The sequence below is a fragment of the Eriocheir sinensis genome, chromosome 34 (assembly GCF_024679095.1).
Source record: "Eriocheir sinensis breed Jianghai 21 chromosome 34, ASM2467909v1, whole genome shotgun sequence".
In the NCBI taxonomy this organism is placed as follows: domain Eukaryota; kingdom Metazoa; phylum Arthropoda; class Malacostraca; order Decapoda; family Varunidae; genus Eriocheir; species Eriocheir sinensis.
In genome coordinates this window covers 12,207,237-12,229,662 of record NC_066542.1, presented here as the reverse complement: position 1 = coordinate 12,229,662, position 22,426 = coordinate 12,207,237, and the positions used below count along the sequence as shown (strand labels likewise).

At 42.5% G+C, this 22,426-nt stretch overlaps 1 protein-coding gene across 2 annotated transcripts in view; it reads left to right on the top strand.

Annotated features, from left to right (window-relative positions):
• The window catches only part of LOC127007093 (uncharacterized), a 47,606-nt gene extending 26,791 nt beyond the window's left edge, over window positions 1–20,815 (top strand). For both annotated transcript variants that reach the window (XM_050877682.1, XM_050877681.1), the window contains exon 2: window positions 16,094–20,815. In XM_050877682.1, coding sequence (XP_050733639.1) covers window positions 16,094–17,398 — 1,305 coding nt within the window. In that variant the 3' untranslated portion in view covers window positions 17,399–20,815. The remainder of the gene's footprint in view (window positions 1–16,093) is intronic.
• Window positions 20,816–22,426: the final 1,611 nt, after the last annotated feature.

The window sequence follows — 22,426 nt, the reverse complement described above, 5'->3', positions numbered from 1 at the left end:
AGAGAGGGATGATGGTCTCGGAGGAAAAAACTGTGAGGGGAGGAAAGTGACAAGAGACCTTAGCTGTTATTTTGGCCTGATGGTGTTTTCTCTCTCTCTCTCTCTCTCTCTCTCTCTCTCTCTCTCTCTCTCTCTCTCTCTCTCTCTCTCTCTCTCATGATGCATTTTTCTCGGTTTTGTCTTCCCTCAATTTTTTTTTTTTGTCCTCATTCCTTTTCCTTTTCTTTTTCTTCTTCCTCTTCGCCTTCTTCGTCTTTTTCTCCTCCTCCTCCTCGTCCTCCTCCTTCTTTTTCCTCTTTGTCTTCTTCTTCGTCTTCTTTTTCCCCTCCTCCTCCTCCTCCTCCTCCTTCTTCTTCTTCTTCTTTTCCTTCTTTTTCATGGTATGGAAAACGTCAACTTTCTCTTTGTTTCCTCCTCCTCCTCCTCCTCCTCCTCCTCCTCCATATCCTTCACTTTACACCTCTCCCCCCCTCCTTCCTCCTTTTTTACCTCCCTCCCGCCCATCTTCATCCTCTTCTTCCCCTCTCCATTCACTCTCCCCCTTCATCTCCCTTCTTCCCGTCCTCCTCCCTCTCCCTCTCTCCCTCCCTCCCGCCTCTAACCAGACGGGAGGGAGGGAGTGGACAATGCCGTTATCAGCGTAATGAGGCGGGGAACGAGGTGTTAGGACGAGAGGGAGGGAGGGAGGGCAACAGGAGAGAGAGGAAGGGCGGGAGGGAGAGGGAAATGTTAAGTGGGGAATGGTGGAGTGTTAGGTGAGAGAGAGAGAGAGAGAGAGAGAGAGAGAGAGAGAGAGAGAGAGAGAGAGAGAGAAATGGGAGTGGTTGAGGAAATTCGAAGGTAAGAGAGGTTTATACGACTCCTTTCTCTCTCTCTCTCTCTCTCTCTCTCTCTCTCTCTCTCTCTCTCTCTCTCTCTCTCTCTCTCTCTCTCTCTCTCTCTCCACTTTCCTTATTCCATTTCGTTCCTTGTTGAAAATTTTGCTGCGAGTTCTATATTATTTTTTTTTTCCTTTTTTTTCTTCTTTTATTTGCATTTACATTAACGTATATTCGTGTTTCCGTTTTGCATTTTTGAGTTATTCGTATATTTTTTTCTCGCATTTTTAATTCTCGGTTCTGAACTTGACGGAAATATTTGAACGTGAAATTTTCAAACACGCGTCGCATGAATTCTTCTTCCGTGTGTGTAATGCGTGTGTGTGTGTGTGTGTGTGTGTGTGTGTGTGTGTGTGTGTGTGTGTGTGATAGACTCGTGGTGGAAATCTAACGTTGTGATTAGGTATAGTAGTAGTAGTAGTAGTAGTAGTAGTAGTAGTCGTAGAAAAAGATAGAATACCAGTAGTAGTAGTTATTATTGTAGTAGTAATAGTGTTGTAGTAATAGTAATTGTAGTAGTTCTTGTTTTAGTTCTTTTAATATCATCATCAGCAGTTCTCCTTTGCGTGTAGGAAGGTAAAAAAAATACATGAGGAGCCGTGAGTCAGGTGATGGTATACTTTTTTGCGTCTCCGGGTGTCAAGGGCTCGTCATGGAACAGTCTCAAAGGTTTAGGAGACGGAGGCGAGCACCGAGGCAACGCGCGATTCTGAAAACACGCCTGGCCTCGCATTTGTCATGACTTGTACACTCAATTATTACTGTGTGTCCGCTTTCAACCCCTCTGTGTGTGTGTGTGTGTGTGTGTGTGTGTGTGTGTGTTATTTATTTATTTATTTGTTGACTTTTTACTCCGTTCCCTCGCATGTCAGACGAAGGGATGATTCTTGAATTCTCGTTTAATATTCATCGTCATCGCTGTCTTTATTTCCGAGAGTTTTACAAGGTTTAAAAAAAGGTGGTGTTCGGAAAGTGCTATTTTTCCTTCGCGCGCTTATTCATAGTTAATTGCTCTCTCTCTCTCTCTCTCTCTCTCTCTCTCTCTCTCTCTCTCTCTCTCTCTCTCTCTCTCTCTCTCTCTCTCTCTCTCTCTCTCACACACACACACACACACACACACACACACATCATTGGATTAAAAGGTAGAATAATAAGAGTATAGATTGATTGATATTTTTTTTAATTAAAATTGAAAAATAAATACCAATTTTGAATAAGAAAAAAAAACTAGTTCGCGCGTTTTATATTCATTTTAATAATTATATTCTCCTATTTCATATTTGTATTAACTTATTTCTATTTGACATTTTACTATTTTTTTATTTGATGTTAACGATGCCATGGATCTTGGTGGTCAAATTTAATTGATATATGAATTAAAAATGGGACGATGGGGACGAATTTTAGTATTATTATGTACAAATTATTTAGGATTTTACTAGGCCTACCTTGTTTTATATATTGATGGCATACTCATTGCTTTCTATATATTTGCTTTCATGATGTATACTCGCCTACCTTGTTTTATATATTCATGGTTTACTCATTCTTATATATATTTCCTTTCATTATGTATACTCGCCTACCTTGTTTTATATATTCATGGTATACTCATTCTTATATATTTCCTTTCATTATGTATACTCGCCTACCCTGTTTTATATATTCATGGTATACTCATTCTTATATATTTCCTTTCATTATGTATACTCGCCTACCTTGTTTTATATATTCATGGTATACTCATTCTTTTTTTATATACTTCCTTTCATTATGTATACTCACCTACCTTGTTTTATATATTCATGGCATACTCATTCTTTGATATATATTTCCTTTCGTGATGTATACTCTCCTTTTTTTTCTTTTATTTATACATATTTCACTTCCCTTTATACATATACCTTGATATTCTTTTACATATTATTGTTTATTCATGATTTTTCTTTTAAGTGAGACATATTTTTTTTCTCATTCGTTTATACATATATTCTCTTTTTACCTCTATCCGTATGCATCAACTTCTATATATGGTTGATTCGCTTTATATCATGTTTTTTTCTGTATTTGCATTTCGTTTTGTGGTGCATTATTTCCCTTTCAATCTTTTCGTACGCATTTTCTTTATCTTTTTTCAGTATTCAGCCATTATTTATATCACGATTTTTTCCTGTTCTTGCACTTCGTTTTGTGAGTCATTTTTCTCTTTTTAATATTTTCATGTGCATTTTCTTTATCTTTTATGTACCTCCCCATTATTTTGTAAGTCATTTTCCCTTTCAGTCTTTTCGTATACATTTTCTTTATCCTTTCTGTACCTCCCCATTATTTGTATCACGAGTTTTTCCTATTCTTGCATTTCGTTTTGTGAGTCATTTTTCCCTTTTAATCTTTTCGTATACATTTTCTTTATCCTTTCTGTACCCATCCATTATTTATATCACGATTTTTTTTATTTTTTTTACTCCGGGCTTGGTAACACTTGCCCGCGCCTTCCTTCCCACGCAGTCCACATCAACACACATTGTACCCACGAATATGCAGAGAACAATTCCCACGAACCCATCTAATTTATTCTTTTTTTGTTACCCCTTTTACTAGTATATATAGTGCTTATTTTTTTGTTATTTTTCTTTGTAGTAGTAGTAGTAGTTGTTGTTGTTGTTGTTGTTGTTGTTGTTGAAAGAGCATCGAGTTGCCACCTTTTTTTTTTCCTTTTTTACTTTTATTTGGAGATATTTCGCTTTTGATTCTCGTTATTCATTTCATTTCCTTGTTCCCTGCCTACATGACTACTCTCTCTCTCTCTCTCTCTCTCTCTCTCTCTCTCTCTCTCTCTCTCTCTCTCTCTCTCTCTCTCTCTCTCTCTCTCTCTCTCTCTCTCTCTCTCTCGCCCGTCGTTCCCTTTTGATGTGAAATATTTAATTGGAATGCTTTTTGATATGTGCGATTTTTGTTTTGCTCTTCGCATATTTATTTTTCCCCCGTCGTAAATATGAATTCCTATTTTTCGCCGGGAATACTTTTTTGTTCATATGTATTATACCTTTTTTTATTATTATTATTTCGTGCAAGAGAGGGTTCGGTAATGGTGTGTGTTTGTGTGTGTGTGTGTGTGTGTGTGTGTGTGTGTGTGTGTGTGTGTGTGTGTGTGTGCTTATCTGAAGAGAGAGAGAGAACTTTACAAATTGCTCCTACAGTCAAGATCTCTTTTCCTTTGTTATTACGAGAGAAGAGGAAGAGGAGAGGTGGAGAGAGAGGAGGGAGAGAGGGAGAGAGAAAGAGGGGAGGGGGAGGAGGGAGAGGAAGGGAGGCTCTTTACTATCTGGCTGAGTGTTTAGAGTGAGAGGTGAAGACTCTCTCTCTCTCTCTCTCTCTCTCTCTCTCTCTCTCTCTCTCTCTCGATGGTAATGGTGTCGGTTTAAGAGTCGCAGTAGTAGCGGTAGTAGAAGTAGTAGTAATAGTAGTAGAAGTAGTAGTAGTAGAAATAGTTGTTGTGGTGTGAATATCCATTTTAAGACATACATACATACATACATACAAACAAACATACATACATGCATACATACAGGCATACATACATACAGACAGACATACACACACACATACAGACAGATAGACAGACACAGAGAGAGTCGTCACACCTCCACCTTTCCCATAACCTCGGAAAATGCTACATAAAACCAACACTTGCAGCCGCCTGTGCCCTGTAATTCCCTCTTCCATAACTCTCTCTCTCTCTCTCTCTCTCTCTCTCTCTCTCTCTCTCTCTCTCTCTCTCTCTCTCTCTCTCTCTCTCTCTCTCTCTCTCTCTCTCTCCTGGGAACGCTGGGTGTGAGAGAGAGCGCAGAGAAATAGCGCGATTTTTTGTCACACCGAAAGGAATGGAGGAGGAGGAAGAAGAGGAAGTGGAGGGGGAGAAAGAAGAAGAGGAGGAGGAGGAGGGAGAAAATTTACATCGATTTGCATAGATGTAGCATAAACCACACCGACCTTACGCTCCAGACTAAATGGTTTGTTCTTAAGCCGTAAAACGAAGCGATATCAAACGGCCACCAAGTTGTTACGTTTCTGCCTCACCGACTGTTAAGTTGAAGGAAGGTGCGGTGTTTGAGCTTAAATGAATCACTCGTCTTCCACGGAACTACTGAAGGCGGGAGCTTATTCCATTATCGTTCAAGTAGTGAAGAATGATTAGGTGGTCTTTTACATATTCATGGCATACTCATTCTTTCATATATATTTCCTTTCGTGATGTATACTTTCCGTTTATCTTTTATTTATACATATTTTACTTTCCCCTTATATACCTTGATACTATTCTACATATTATTATCTAGTCATGATTTTTCTTTTACGTGAGGCATATTGTTTACTCTTTTTTTTATACATATTCTCTTTTTACCTCTGTCCCTACACATCAACATGCTCCAAGTTTAATACCGTTTATCTTTTGTTCGTTAACGTGTCATCGATCATAATTAACTTGGACTGATGGGCCTGTAACTACCTGGTGTTTTTGTTATTATTTTTCAAGAACTGGTGTAGCGTTAACCATCCTCCAATCAGTACGAACTCTGCCCATCCTCGAAGACGTGATGAATTAGGATGTGAGAGGATTAAGAGTCGTATTACTAAGCATTTCATCGCCCAAGGTCACAAATTTGACAAGGCTTTCGTAGGAGTTGTGGGCATTTCCAGGAGTAGTTTTATGACCCTAGTGGTAGTTTGACCCTTTTTCTGTACCACGAACCTAAAGAAACACTCCATAGAACCCGATTGATCCCCTCTTTGACCTTTAAAAATACTTGATGTGAGCAGCGAAAGTGTCATAATGCTGGCCTAAGTGTCTCGCCTTCAGTATCTAGTATCTGGTCCTGGACTTTGATTTGCTTGAAGTGTTCTGAGCGGCTTCAAAACTTCATCGTTAGTTCGTGTAAGCTTGGGCAAGGAATGAACGTAGTTGTTTCAAGGTTGGGGAAGGTATGAACGTAGTTATTTCAAGGTTGGGAAAGGTTTGAACGTAGTTGTTTTGAAAAAAAGGTTGGGAAAGGTTTGAACGTAGTTATTTTGAAGGTTGGGAAAGATATGAACGTAGTTGTTTCAAGGTTGGGAAAGGTATGAACGTAGTTATTTCAAGGTTGGGAAAGGTATGAACGTAGTTATTTCAAGGTTGGGAAAGGTTTGAACGTAGTTATTTCAAGGTTGGGAAAGGTATGAACGTAGTTATTTCAAGGTTTGGAAAGGTTTGAACGTATTTATTTCAAGGTTGGGAAAGGTATGAACGTAGCTATTTCAAGGTTGAGAAAGGTATGAATGTAGTTATTTTAAGGTTGGGAAAGGTATGAACGTAGTTATTTTAAGGTTGGGAAAGGTATGAACGTTGTTATCTCAAGGTTAGAAAAGGTATGAACGTAGTTATCTCAAGGTTGGGAAAGGTATGAACGTTGTTATTTCAAGGTTAGAAGAGGTATGAACGTAGTTATCTCAAGGTTGGGAAAGGTATGAACGTAGTTGTTTCAAGGTTGGGAAAGGTATGAACGTAGTTATCTCAAGGTTGGGAAAGGTATGAACGTAGTTATCTCAAGGTTGAACAAGGTATGCCATTAAAGCTATTGTTATTGCTTATGGGTGTAGTAGTCAAGCTGTTATTGAATGCCGAGGAAATAAAAAACCTTAACATATTCACATTGTGTTGGGTTTCAGTCACAAAGTTACCCTCACTGACCCAATTAAAAGACCGACCATACTTACTTTCTTGTTTTTATATACGAAAAAAATACTTTAGATCAATGTTACAATATCCTCCGCTGAACGCTTGCCAGACATAACTAATTTTTTGACTTCGCATAACTTCATGATAATCTGTCGTTTTCCGGAGATTTTTTTTTTAACCTTTCGCTTATACGACATGGTTTTATTTATCTCTTTCTCTGTCTCTCTCACTCTTGGTAATAAGGTTTGATTTCGACGTTAAACCACCGTAGACTTTTGATAATGTTACATCGCATCTAAAACAAAAGTGGGCAAAGTTATTCTGTATATTTTTCATAGTAACTTTTTTTTTCCTTAATTTTGCTACAGTTCATCTACCTTTGCGTCGTCTTAATAATCAGAGAGAGAGAGAAAGGCTCGCTCTTGTGAAATTCCTTATTTACCCATCCTGTACCCCAAAGAGAGAGAGAGAGAAGGCTGATATCTGCGTGGTTATTGTGGTGAAAGAGAAAGGGAGTCGGGAGAGAGGAGGGGGGGGAGGAGGGAGAGGGAAGGAGAGAGTGAGAGGGAGACAGGGAGGGAGAGAAGGGGAAAGATGAAGCTTATGGAGGAAAATTGTGGTGGTGGTGGTGGTGGTGGTGATGGTGGTGATGGTGGTGATGATGGTAAGTGAAGTATGTATAGCAGTAGTAGTAGTAGTAGTAGTAGTAGTCGTTGTTGTAGTGGTGATGAATCTGAAAGTGGTGTTTAGAAGGTGGTGGTGATGATGGTAAGTGAAGTATGTATAGCAGTAGTAGTAGTAGTAGTAGTAGTCGTTGTTGTAGTGGTGATGAATCTTGAAGTGATGTTTAGAAGGTGGTGGTGACGTGGTGGTGATGATGATGGTACGTGAAGTATGTATAGCAGTAGTAGTAGTAGTCGTTGTTGTAGTGGTGATGAATCTTGAAGTGATGTTTAGAAGGTGGTGGTGACGTGGTGGTGATGAGGGGGTAAGAATAAGACAATACGGAGTGGTGGTGGTGGTGACGGGGTGGTGGGTAGTAGGGAGGGAGAAGGGGGAGGGGGTGCGGTGGTGGTGTGTGGCATCCGGGAGACGGCAGTAGTAGTAGTGGTGGTGGTGGTGGTGGCAGTTAGCTTGTTGCTATTGATCTCAGGGCCCGGAGGCTTGCGATCTGCCGCCGCCGCCGCCACCACCACCACCACCGCCGACCATTTGCCTCCTTCCCCACCACCAACACCACCAACACCATCTTCATCATCCGCATCATTGTCATCATCAGTTACATGTCATTTTCTTCTTACGCTCCTGTTTCTTCCTCTTTTTCTTCCATTGGTCCTCCTCCTCTTCCTTCTTCCTTCTTCCTTCTTCCTCCTCCTTCTCCCCTGACGCAGTGCCCCAAACCAGACACTTTATTCTCACTCCCACAGACACTCCCCCTCCTCCCCCCTCCCCGACTCTCTCTCTCTCTCTCTCTCTCTCTCTCTCTCTCTCTCTCTCTCTCTCTCTCTCTCTCTCTCAGGGACATTTTCTTTTTTCTTTCTTCTCTCCTTGCTTAATTTGTTTCCCTTACTCACTCACTCGCTCACTCACTCACTCACGCACTCCCATTCTCTCTAATTCTTTTTCTCACAACTACCTTCTTCACAAAAACAAGTATTGTTGTTTTCATTCCTTTCATTATTATTATTATTATTATTATTATTATTATTATTATTATTATTATTATTATTACCACAACCACAACTATCATCTTCATCATATATTTATTCTTCCTTGTACAATTTGAAGGGAGTTGCATTTAGTATTGATTTTGGGCTGGGAAAAGTGAGAGGAGGAGGAGGAGGAGGAGGAAAGAAGAGGAGTGAGAGGGAGAGAGGAGGTAGGGAGGAGGAGGAGAGGAAAGGAAAAAGGAGAGCGAGCTAGGAATATTCTACTCTTTATTAATTTCTTGTGACCAGAGAGAGAGAGAGAGAGAGAGAGAGAGAGTCCTTTCTGTCATTCCTTCTGTCATGTGAGGGAGGGAGGGAGGGGGCTTGGAGGAGGAGGAGAAGGAAGAAGAGGAGGAGGAGGAGGAGGAGGAGGAAGGATGGCTAGGCAGCTTTAATATGAGACACCAAGCTCCACCACCGACTCTGTGTGTGTGTGTGTGTGTGTGTGTGTGTGTAGATGCTGAAAAGTTCTCGACGTTGGAAGACCATATTACGCACATAGGTGGGTAGGTAGATAAGGAGAGAGAGAGAGAGAGAGAGAGAGAGAGAGAGAGAGAGAGAGAGAGAGAGAGAGAGAGAGAGAGAGAGAGAGAGAGAGAGAGAGAGAGAGAGAGAGAGAGAGAGAGAGAGAGAGAGAGAGAGAGAGAGAGAGAGAGAGGGGGGGGGGGGAGAGAGAAGAACGATTCATTTGAGGGGAAGGAGAGATGGAGGGAAAGAAGAGGGGAAGAAGAGAAAAAAGGATAGAAAGGATGGTCAAGAAAATGGGAGGAAAGATGGGGAGAGGGGGGAAAGGGGAAACGAAGGAAAAAAAGAAGGAAAAGTGATGGAAGAGGGAGAGAGAGCGAGGGGGAAAAAAAAGAAAACAAGGCAAAGAGGACAGACAAAGGAAGGAGAGGAAGATAAAGAAGAAATAAAAGGGAAAGTGAGTAAGAATAGAGGAAGAAAGAATAAGAGTAAGTAAAGGGAAGGAAGAATAGGGAAAATGAGAGAAAAGGAAGAGAGGGGAAGGAGAGAAAGAACATGGGAAGTAAGGGAGGGGAAGAAGATAGAGAGGGAAAGGAAGGAAGAAAAGAGAAAATAAGAGAAAAGGAAGAGAGGGGAAGGAGAGAAAGAATATGGGAAGTAAGGGAGGGGAAGAAGATAGAGAGGGAAAGGAAGGAAGAATAGAAAAAATTAAAGAAAGGAAGGGAGAGGAAGGAGAGAAAGAATAAAGGAAGTAAGGGAGGGGAAGAATATAAAGAAAGAGAGAGAGAGGGAAGGGAAGAACAGAGGAAACAAAGGAAAGGGAAGAAAAAGAACAGTGGAATAGAGGGAGAAATGAATAAGGGAGAGAAAAGGAAGGGAAAGGAAAGGAAGAATGAGGGAACTAAGGGAGAGAAAGGAGAGAATAGGGGAAATGATAGAAAGGAAAGAAAGAATAAGGAAAATAACGGAAGGGAGAGAAAAGAGGGTCATGTACAGGGAAATAGCAAAACGAAAGGGAAGGAAAAGGAACAGGGAAGAGAAAGGGAAAGTTAAGGAAGGGAAAGAAAAGAGGATGATGATTAGGAGAACTGTAAAAGGAAAGGGAAGGAAAAGGAACAGGGAGAAGAGGAAACGTAAGGGGAAAAGAAGGACGAATAAAGGAAGGGAAAGGGAAGAGGATGATGATTAGGAGAACTGTAAAAGGAAGGGAAGGAAAAGGAATAGGGAAGAGAAATAAGGGAAAGAGGGGAAAGAGAAGAATGTGATGGATAGAGGAATAGTAAAAGGAACAGGGAAGAGAAAAGGAAGGAGGAATAATGTAAGGAAGGGAAGGGAAAGAGGAGAGGGTGAGGGTTAGGGGAAGGGGAGTTGATCAGCGTGAGGGGAATGAGGACTGCTCGAGGGGAAGATTTAAAATGAACTCAACTATTGCCTGAGAGAGAGAGAGAGAGAGAGAGAGAGAGAGAGAGAGAGAGAGCATTAATCCCTCTGCTTCATCGCCACCTAATTTTACACGCTTGACTACCCTTTTTTTTTTCCCCTTATGCTCCCCCTCCTCCTCCTCCTCCTCTATTTTTTCCTTTCCTAGCTCTTCCTTATTCCTCCTCTTCATCCATTTCCCTTCACAACAGTCGACATTAACCCTCCTCCTCCTCCTCCTCCTCCTCCTCCTCCTCCTCTTCCTCTTCCTCCTCCCTTATACATTACATTTCTCCCCCGAATTCCGTCCAACTGTTTAATGCAAGAGTTGACGATAAAGTTTTTGCTCTCAGATCCCTTGGTGATGGTGGAGCATAGAGCACGTGGTTATTATTCTCTCTCTCTCTCTCTCTCTCTCTCTCTCTCTCTCTCTCTCTCTCTCTCTCTCTCTCTCTCTCTCTCTCTCTCTCTCTTTCTCCATGTTTCTAATGCAAGAGTTAACCTTTTCCCACGACCTTTCACTGGCCTCTCTTTTTATTTAATTTCACCGAGCTCAGCGTGACAAAGCAAAGGAGAAAAAGGGAAGATGAATAAAAGACGGTAAATGTAAATAAAAAAAGGGATGAATGCTTGATTTTGAGAGAGGAATAGAGAAGAAATTAATGGAAAAGAAATAGGATGAGTGTAGAATTTCGTGAACGGTTTGAATTATATATATACTTTTTTTGGTGTATGTGAGGGGGGGGAGGGGGGCATTTCTCTTTCATAATACGGGAAAGGGAAAAGATAGAAAGAAATTGATTGAAACAGAAAATAGAATGAACCTTTAAATTTTTGGGAGAAGGACTTTAAATTGTTTTTTGTTTGTTTGTTTGTGTTGGGGTGTTACATTGCTCTCCTACAAAAAAAATGAAAAAGGGGGAAAGGAAAGATAAGGAATTAGTTCAAAAGAAAACGAAATGGGATGAGTGCTTAATTTTCGAAAAGACTATAATTATTTTCGGGGAGGGGGAGGGCATTTCAATTTCCCACAAAACGTAAAGGGAGAAGAAATATAAAAGAAATTAACTGAAAACCAAAAAAAAAAAAATTGAAATGGGATGAGTGCTTAATTTTCGGGAAGACTACAACTATAATCCTTCTTATTTTTTTTTGGGGGGGTGGGGGTGGGGTGGAGGGGAGGAACATTTTTATATCCCACAAAATGAAAAAGGAGAAGAAATAGATCAGAAATTAACAAAAAAAAAAAAAAACGAAATGGGATGAGTGCTTAATTTTCGGAAAGACTAAATTTCAATCTTTTTTTTCTTCCCACAAAACGAAAAAGGAGAGGAAATAGATTAAAAAAAAAAATGGGATGTGCTTAATTTTTGGAAAGACTAGAATTATGATCCCTTTTTTTGTGTGGGGTGGGTGGGGGGGAAGGGGGCATTTCTCTCCTACAAAATTATAAAAAAAAGGGGGGTGAAGAAATAGATAAATTGAAAAAAAGAATTGGGATGAGTTCTTAATTTTGGGAAAGGCTCAATTTATCCTCTTTCTTTTGTGTGTGTGTGTGTGTGTGTGTGTGTGTGTGTGTGTGTGTGTGTGTTAGGGGGGAGGATGGCATTTCTCTCACAACTATTACCCCCTCCCCCCCTACCATCATCACCACCACCACCACTTTCCCGGCCAAGTGGTGGTGATGTTAAGAGTCGTGTTCAACAGCTGTCCCTCCCTCCCTCTCTCCCTCTCCAGGCACGCCCACCTCGTTTTTCCTTCACTCCTCCCTCCCTCCTCTCCCTTCCTCTCTCCTCTCCCTCCCTTCGCTTTATCTCCCTCCCTCCTCGTTCCACCTCTCTTCACACATTTATTACCTTTCGTTCGTCTTTCTACACTTGGATTTTTCTCTTTAATTTCTTTTATATTCCTCCCTCCCTCTTTCCTTTCACTCCCTTCGTTTATCTCCCTCCTTTCTCGTTCTTTGTCTTTCCTTTATCACATTTATTTAGTTATTTAGTTATTTATTTTTTTACAGCAGACGAGACAGTTCAAGGGCGTAAAAAAAAGAAAACTAATGAATAAAAGCCCGCTAATTACTGGTCTTGTTTACATTCGCTTTTTTTTCTTTAATTCCTCGTAGTTTCTTTTTCTCTTTCTTTTTCTTTCCCCCTTCCATTCTTCCGTTCTCTCTCATACTTTATTTTTTTTTCTTCGTTTTCGCTTTGATCTTTGTTATTATTTTACGTTATTTCTGTTCTTCTCTCTTCATCTTCTTAATTCATTTATGTCCTCTTCTGTCTTCTCCTCCGCCATTTCTCCTCCTCCTCCTCCTCCTCCTCCTCCTCCTCCTTCTCCTTATCTCCATCTTCTCCTCCTCCTCCCCATTTTTCCTTACTAGCTTTAACATCATTCTCCCTTCCCTACCTTCTCTCCCTTCCCTCCCTCCCTTTTTATCCTCCATCTCTCCTCTCCTCCCTTCTCCCCTCCCTTCTCCGATGTAATTAATTTGTGGTGCCGAGAAGACTTGTCAATGAGGTCTTCTCTCTCTCTCTCTCTCTCTCTCTCTCTCTCTCTCTCTCTCTCTCTCTCTCTCTCTCTCTCTTTATTCATTTTTTTACTTTTTTATGGACGTATGTATGTGTGTATTAGAGACAGGAAGAAACGGATAGAACTGAGTGTGTGTGTGTGTGTGTGTGTGTGTGGGTGGGTGGGGGATGGTGGGGTGGGGGGGGGCAGGTAATATCCGCCAATCAATTACACACCTCAATGAGTTTACCTGGATTTCCCCACACACCTCTTTCCCTCCCTACTCCCTCTCACCCTTTCCTCCTTCTTCGTCACTCCTTCCTCTCCTTCATCCTGTGTCTTTCTCTCCTCCTGCTCCTCCTCCTTCACTTTTTTTCCTTCTCCTTAAATTCACAACTTTCATTTTATCTCTCCTTCATATCTTTTATCCTTTATTTTTTCCCTCATAACTTTTCTTTCCCTTTCTATCTTCCTCCTTCGTTTCCTCCGGTTCTTCTATTTCTATCCTCTCTCTCTCTTCAGTCTTCTTATTCCCCATTTTCTCTTCTTCATATATTTTTATCCTTTATTATTTTTTTTCCATATTACTCCTCTTTCCCTTTCCCTGTCTCCCTCCTTCGTTTCCTCAGGTTCTTCTCTTTCTCTCGCGCCTCTTCAGTCAGTCAGTCTTCTTATTCCTTTTCGTAATTCTCCTCCTCTTCCATCTTCCCTCCTCTATTCTCCGGATTCTTCTCACTTCTTATTATTATATCTCTCTCCTCTCTCGTCATCTTTCTCCTCGCCCTCCTCTTCCCGCCCTCTTATCCTCTCTCTCCTTTTAGCTTTACCTCCTTCCTCCTTCCTCCTCTTTCATCTCTTCGTCTTAAATCTCTTTCGTCCTCTTTCTCCAAACACTTCCCTCAGTTCATTTCCTCATCTCTTTTCTCCTCATTCATTCATTCATCCCGCGTGTGTGTGTGTGTGTGTGTGTGTGTGTGAAAATTAATTGATGTAAAACAGTAAAGAAGCAAATTCAGTCAGTATAGTTTTGATTTGATAAAGTTTGTACCCTGGAAGAGGAGGAGGAGGAGGAGGAAGTTTAAAGGGCAGGTCAAGAGGCTAATTGTTAGTGGGGAGGGGGAGGGAGGGCGGGAACGGAAGTAGGAAAAGAAGTGGAGGTGAACTTTTGTTTTTATCAGAGAATGAAATTTGTCACGGCATTCGAGTAAAAGTTTTTTCTCTTATTGTTTTTCGTCTTTTGTTCTTTTTCTTCTCTGTAATATTATTCTTTTTTTTTTTTTAATTACTTGCTTTTTATTCTTCTTTGTTTCATTTATATTTTTTCGTGGGGGTTTCAATTTTTTCTATTACTCGTTTTAAGACTTTTTTTTTACACTTGTTTTGGAATTCCTCTTTAGATATTACTTGTTTTTTTTTATTTATTATGCGTTGTTTATTATCATCCAACGCTGGTTTGTTACTGTGTTCTCATTTATCTATTCTTTATTATTTATTTGCTTTTTTTATTAACATTTTTTTTCCTTTGTGTTTCTGTCACTGTTCCTGACTAGTGGGAAAGAGGAGGGGGGTAGGAGGGGGGAGGGGGGGCACGGTGATGGCACACACAGTTTTGGGCAATTACTCCGTTCCTTCTCCTCCTTTATCTCCACTTTTTTTCTTCTTTTTCTCATTTCTATTTCAATATTTGCGTATTCCTTTTTTGTACTTCGCCCTGCCCTTTGTTATACTATTAGTATTGTTATTATTATTATTAGTAGTAGTAGGAGAAGTAGTAGTAGTAATCGTAGTGGCGGTGGTAGTAGTGGTAGTAGTAGTAGTAGTAATCGTTGCAGTAATAGAAGGAATGAATGATATTAATAATAGAGGCGATGAATGATGATAATAGTTATGTAAGATAAATGATGGTAACAACGATAAGGAAATAAGTGCAAAAACGAAAAAAATACACGCGAAAACAATGAACGAGAGAGAGAGAGAGAGAGAGAGAGAGAGAGAGAGAGAGAGAGAGAGAGATTCATATTACCCCCAGCCTCTCCTCCTCTCTTTTCATAATCTCCTCCTCCACCTTTATCAACTTCACTTTCTCTTTCCACTTCTTCCATATTTTATCATCTCAGTGTTCCGAATCACCAGCTCGAGACGTCTCTGGAGCCTCACCCACACCCCCACTCTCTCTCTCTCTCTCTCTCTCTCTCTCTCTCTCTCTCTCTCTCTCTCTCTCTCTCTCTCTGTTTATTTCGTTTCATCCATTTTCTCGTTTTACCTCCTTTCTATAGCCTCTCTCTCTCTCTCTCTCTCTCTCACTCTCTCTCTCTCTCTCTCTCTCTCTCTCTCTCTCTCTCTCTCTCTCTCTCTCTCTCTCTCTCTCTCTCTCTCTAATTCGGCTGATGAGACCAATCAGGCATCAACGGGGCTTCGGTCTTCCTCGTTCCGTCCGATGAAGAGGAGGAGGAGGAGGAGAGAGGGATTGAGGAAATGAGGGAAGGAAGGAAAAAAAAGTCGACGGAAGAGGATGAATAAAAATTGGACTTGGAGAAGGAAAGAATCAGAGAGAGCGAGAGAGAAGCAAACGAGACTTAGGAAGAGGATGACAAGAATAATTAATGGTCGAGAGGAAGAGGAAAAAAGGAAGAAGAAAAAGAAGAAAAATAAAACTGAGGAACTTAAAGGAGAAATGAAGAGAGACGGAGGAGAGGAGAGGTGAAAGAAAGAGCGGACAGAGAGAGGGGAAAGGGAGAGGAAAGGAAAGGAAAGAGAGAGAAGGAAGAGGAAGAGGAAGAGGAGGAGGAGGAGGGGGGGTAAATTGAAGGATTAGCGGCTTATATGTGAAACCTTGACGCGTGTCGTGTGTGTGTGTGTGTGTGTGTGTGTGTGTGTGTGTGTGTGAGAGAGAGAGAGAGAGAGAGAGAGAGAGAGAGAGAGATTAACAACACCCTCTTTCCGCCTTGAAAAAGAAGAAAAAAAACACGTATTGATTTTGGAGACGCCATTAATACCTGCTTTATGGCTCTACGATTGGGCTGGGGAGAGGGAGGGAGGGAGAAAGGCAGTGGGAAAGGAGATTTGAAAGGGAGGGATGAGGGGCTGTGGTTGCAGGGGGGGCTGGGGAAGGGCGGAAGGAGGGAGATTGACGGAAGGAAGACGAGGGTTGTGGTGGGAACTGGAAGGGTGGGAGGGAGCAGAATTATGATCTAGGATGATGTGTGTGTGTGTGTGTGTGTGTGTGTGTGTGTGTGTGTGTGTGTGTGTGTGTGTGTGTGTGTGTGTGTTTTCCTTGGTCTTCTATTCTTATTCCTCTACTTCTATTACTATATACTGCTGCTACTGATATTACTGCTATTGTTATTACCGCTCCTACTCCCACCGCCGCCTCTAACGCCACCTTCGTCCCTCCTCAGATGGCCACGCCGGAGACCAACGTGTCTGGCGTGCGCGGCTCGGGCGATGTGAACCCCGGCCACGCTCCTCCGCCTCGCCACCTGCACAACTTCAACACCTTCCAGTTCGTGTCGCAGCTGGTGTCCGCCACGCCGCCCTACCTCTTCAACATGTCCACGCCTTTCCCCGGCAACTTCTTCAGTGACCTGCTGCGTCGCATGGCTCCGCGCGCCGGCTCGCCTGGCCTCTCGGCTGACCAGACGCTCCAGCAACACATCCGCGCCGCCCTGTTGGCCAAAGCCGCCCCCCCGCCGCCTCCCTCCCTGCCGCCCACCGTCATGCCGCCTCCGCTGGACTTGGCCGCCGCCACGCACCGCAGCCCCGCTCCGCCGCCGCCGATGCCGCAGGACAAGGGCGTCAAGCGGTCACTCTTCTCGGACGTATCGGCGCTCAGCTCCAGCGAGGAGGAGAGCGGCGGCGGGAAGCGGCCCCGCCTGGAAGTCGACACGCGGGAGGTGGACAAACACCCACCGGAGGGTCTGCCGGCGCCGTTCCTCATGCAAGCACCATTCCTGCCCACCTCGGTGCCGCCCCCCCACGACGTCTTGAACCCTTGGTCCACGCGCGCCTCGCTGCTCCGCCCACAGGTGCCCATGGCGGCCCACGTCCCTCCCACGCCCCTCGATCCCTACCGCCTGCTGCTGGACCTGCGCCTAGCGGGCCAGCTGAGGACCATGGCGGCCACGCAGGCACTGCAGGGCAAGGAGGGGCACCTCGGCGGAGTGGGCGGCGGAGGCGGTGGCGGCGGGGGCCTTGGAGGCCTGCACCCCACCATCACACCCGGCCACGCCCCCCTCACCCCCACCAAGAGCCTGCTGAGCGGCCGCTCCTCCCCGTCGCTGCCCGACCCCCGCCCACCCCGCGAAGACCCGCCTCACCCCGTGTCGATGCCCGCCAGCGTGGGCGGTCTGCACGGCGGAGACGACCGAATCTCGGCCTTCCACCCTCCCGCACGCCCGCACCCCGACCCCGGCGTGGACACCAGCGACGAGGACTCCACGGAGCGACGGAGTTGCAGCCGCAGCAGCAGCGGCAGCGCCAGCAGTGGCCGCGAGGGTTTGGGGCCGCAGTACATCTTCCGCCACCTAACGCAGATCTACCGCTCCATCGACGGCCACAAGGGCGAGGCCGAGGGTGGCGAGGATTGTCGCAGGGAGGCCGCTCCACCCTCCCCAGACCCCTCCCGTGGCAGGGATCCCCCTGGCCCCCCACACGACCCTCGCTCAGACCCTGGGCGTGACGACCCCCGCCCCAAGGAGGGTTGATAACCCGGTGGGCGGGCGGCGGGGCAGCCACGCCGCGCCCCGCGTCGCCCCTCCCCCTCAGTGTTCAGTGTGTAGCTCAGTAAGACAACTTGGTGTCTCTCTTTCCATCGTCGTCAGGTGACCATTGCGCCGCGGCCCCGCCTACCACCGCACCCGCCCGCCGCCCTCCCGCCAGCCTCCACCCTGGCCCCAACCCCTCGCTGAGGCGGACAGCACAATCAGCGTGCGGTACACTCAAGTTTTGCCTCAGCGCCCGCCCATGCATACACGAACACAGCGAATACAAAGCCTCCCGGAGGCTCCATAAATGTAGTAACGCGGGGCGGGGCGTGTGGCGCCGAGGGTGTGGGCGTTGTGTGGTGGTGGCGGGCGTGGCGGGCCGGGACCTGCCGCGACGACCATAATAATAATAATAATAATAATGATAATAATAATAATAATAATAATAATAATAATAATAATAATAGCGACTAATCATACTAACTGCTTTTACATAACTCGTTCATCTCTGGATCTCCTCTGATTTTCTCTCTCTCTCTCTCTCTCTCTCTCTCTCTCTCTCTCTCTCTCTCTCTCTCTCTCTCTCTCTCTCTCTCTCTCTCTCTCTCTCTCTCTCTCTCTCTCTCCTCCCTTTCTCATTCTGCTTTTGATATTGTAAATAAGATGTTTATTTATCTAGTATTTAATTACTTATTTATTTACATAATTATTTATTCATCCGTTTAATCTCTTGTTGATCTCAGTAAGTAAGGACCTCCCCCCCCCCCCCTCATTCCCTCCTTCGATGCCCCTGCTCCCCTCCAATATGCGTCCTACTCTCCTGCTTACCCTGCTCCCCCTCCCTCTCACCCTCTTCATTTTTTTTCGCGTTTCTTTTTTTAAGTAACAAATGGAAGTATTTGCATTTGTTTTTTATTTGTCTCATTAGCGATTAAAGGGAGTAATTATCATTATTATTATTATTATTATTATTATTATTATTATTATTATTATTATTATTTACTGTTATTTGGATATTTATTTGTGTATAACAGTGCTTTAATTTTCGTTCTCTTGCTAATGCAAATATAAATGAATAGCTGATTCCACAATTATTATTATTATTATTATTATTATTATTATTATTATTATTATTATTATTATTATTATTATTATTATTGTGGTGAATGATGATGCTACTAAGAGTGATTTCTCCCCATGGTCACAATAAATAATAATTAATATATGTAGATAAGATTGCGTACATACATTCATGCGTACATACATACATGCGTACATTACATACATGCTTTCATACATTTCTCCCTCATCCATATTTCGTTTTTCTATCCCCTCCTTTATTCTCTTTAATTCCTTTCCCTTCCCTCTCCTTCCCCTACTTTCTCCTCTAAGCTCATACCTTTCTTTCCCTACGATGTCTTTCCCTCTCATTCCCCAACTCTCCCTTCTGATTCCTTTCCCTGCCTCCCCTTCCTCTCTTTTCCTTCAATTTCTTTCTTCTTACTCTTTCCTCCACTCCCTCCCCTTCCCCCTCCTTTCCCCTCTTTACCTTCATATTCCTTCCTTTTCCTGCTCTTTTTACCGTCCCCTCCTTTTCCTTCCCATTCCATCCTGTAGCCTTGCCTCAAACTCCTTAACTGGCTTCCTCTTTCATCTACCTTCTTCCCTTTTCTTCCCTTTCCCAATCCTCTTCCCATTTCTCACCTTTTCCTCGTCTTTCTCCACCTTTCTTTCCTTTGTTTTCTCTTTCCCTGTCTTCTTCCCCTTTCTTCCCCTTCCCTATTATTTTCGCCATTAAGTGTTCCCCATTTCTCGTCATCTCGTCCCCTTCATCGTCCCATCACCCCCCCAATATGCATCCTCGTATCCAACCAAAAAAAAGTAAATAATAATGATAATGATTATAGTTGTTACTAGAGTCGCCACGAAGGAGGAATAATAATAGTAATGATAATGATGATGATAATAGTTTGAAATTTTTATGACATGTAGATGATTTATGGGAAAAATCTTTAGTCTATTTCTTCCACCTTCTCTTGTTCGCTGGCGGCTTTGGTTCTCTCTCTCTCTCTCTCTCTCTCTCTCTCTCTCTCTCTCTCTCTCTCTCTCTCTCTCTCTCTCTCTCTCTCTCTCTCTCTCTCTCTCTCTCAAAATAAGATAATTGTGCTGTACTGACTTTTAAATACCATTCGCTGTTTAGTAATCTCTCTCTCTCTCTCTCTCTCTCTCTCTCTCTCTCTCTCTCTCTCTCTCTCTCTCTCTCTCTCTCTCTCTCTCTCTCTCTCTCTCTCTCTCTCTCTCTCTCTCTCTCTCTCTCTCTCTCTTTCAATCTGAATTAGTTGAATTAGAAAAAGAATGAAAAAAAATATAATCATGAAAGCCGTATATTGATTGCCTAGAAGAATAGACGTATGGAAAGATATTAGAAAGATCGTAAAAGAGAAGTCGAATTCGAACCCCCTCAAAAAAAATCAATCAAAAAACTAATTCTGGTTATATATAGGCTTTACGTGTGTATATATATTTATTTATTTATTTATTTAACTTGATTATTTATTTATTTATGTGCAATTCCAATCTCATTACCTGCCCGTGTTTTTCCAGTGTGCGAAAACTAAATAAATAACCGACATTACAAACGCACTTACTACATCCACGAAGCTCCTGATGTACGATATTTTGGCGGGTGGCGTACGACAGCGAGTCTTGGAGAAGCGACATCCTGACCGACTCTCGCCATAGACAAACACGGACGATGCGCCATGACCCGAGATGACCCCAAACAACGATACTCATAAAACATCCTTAAAACTGACTGATGGATAACCCGTAACGAAGGATTTAATCACGAAACTAAGCTTATAAGAACATCATCTCGCTCCTATACCGCCAGAATCGCTTTACTATGACGAAGAGTCGGTTAGTTGTTGTGATATGTCCAGGTCCTTGCTGTCAGTGCGCATTACCGTCTGTTTCTGTCTTTGCCTGCCTGCCTATCCATGTCCCTCCCGTAATCACTGTAACATCCGCGCCTCGCCCAAACCTTCCGTCAGTCACACTCCTTAATCACTTAGACCTAGAGGAAACTTGGCGTCACTAAGAGAATGAAGGGTTGTTACAGTCATTACAGAGAAGTAATTAGTATATAGACACGAGATATAAGAAAACTTTGTCGTACATTGGGTCTGCCACGATCATTTTGTACCCTAGTCTTGCCGCCGCCGTAGCCGCCGCCGTCGCCGCCGCCGCTGCCGCTGCTGCCGCCGCCGCTGCTGCCGCCGCCGCCGCCTGGTATTTCCTAGTACACCTGCGCATAATTGATTCCTTAATTAGTGAGCTGTTGTACCTGTGAGTGTCTCTGGTGTAGGTGACATTGTTGTGTTGTTTCTCTTGTACATAAAGACAAGACCAAGTTGACGGATGTGTTTCATTGCCGAGTGTGTGTGTATTTACCTACGTAGTTGTGTTTACCTAGTTGTAGCTTTACAGGGCCTGGACTTACGCTCGTGTGGTCCCGTCTCCGTATCTGTATTTGTCCAACTTTTCCTTAAAGTTTTGCACACCACCGATACTACATCCTCACTTAGTCTGTTCCAAAACCTCTATATTTCTTTGTCTCTCAAGCATCTTCCTTTCCTCAATTACTATGTCCTCTTGTGATCTTGGTGTTTATTCCTTTTTTTAATAGTAACTCCTCATTATCTACATCTTCCATTTTGCTCAATAATTTATAAACTAGTATTAGGTCTCCCCTTTCTCTTCTTTGTTCCAGTGTTGGTAGGTCCATCTCCTTTAGTCTTTCTTCATATGTCAATCCCTCTAGTTCTGGAATCATTTTTGTTGCCATTCTTTGTATTCCTTATAGTTTTTTTTTTTTTATGTTTCTTACGGGGAGACCACACCGCCTCCGTATATTCCAATTTTGGTTTAATCATAGTGGTTATTAACTTTTTCATCATATCCTTATCCATGTAGTGGAATGCTAATCCTATATTTTTCACCATTTTATACGTATCACCGAATATCCGATTAACATGACTCTCAGGCTGTTGATTATCTTGTATTGTCACTCCCAGATCTCTCTCTTTTTTAACTTTCTTTACTATTTCTCCATCTCCCATTCTTCGTATATGTCCATTTTGGTCTCCCTTCACTCTTTCCCATTTCCATTACATGACTTTTCTTCACATTGAATTCTATCTCCCATTTATTACTCCATTCCCAAATCTTGTTCAGTTCATCTTGCAAAATTTCACAGTCTTTACTGTTTCTAATATGTCTTAGCAGTTTTGCATCGTCTGCAAACAGACTCACATAACTGTTTACTCCCTCCGGCATATCATTTACATATACTAGGAAGAGTACAGGTGCCAATACCGATCCTTGAGGCACTCCACTCTGTACAATTCTCCATTCCGATTTCGTGTCCTTCACCACTTCTCATCTCTCCTCCTCTTAAGTAGCTTTCCATCCAGTTCTTCATTTTCCCTTTCAAACCTCCTTTATTCTCCAGCTTCCATAGTAGTCTTGTATGTGGAACGTCGAACGCCTTCTTCAGGTCCAGGTAAATGCAATCAACCCATCCGTCCCTCTCCTGTATTTTGTCTGTCACTCTTGTGAAAAAAAATATATATATATATATATATATATATATATATATATATATATATATATATATATATATATATATATTTATGTATGTATGTATGTATGTATTTATGTTCTTAAAATTAAGCTGTAGTGCAAATACGAATATATATGCATAATTTTTCATTCATACAGTTCTCTAAGTGATCACACACACACACACACACACACACACACACACACATATATATATATATATATATATATATATATATATATATATATATATATATATATATATATATATATATATATACATTGTTGTATTTTTATTTATTTATGGATATATCAATAATTGTTTTATTTTTATTTTTAAGCAGTGTGATTTATCACCTATAATAGTCAGGTAATACTAATGATAATGGAAGAAGAAAAAGGATT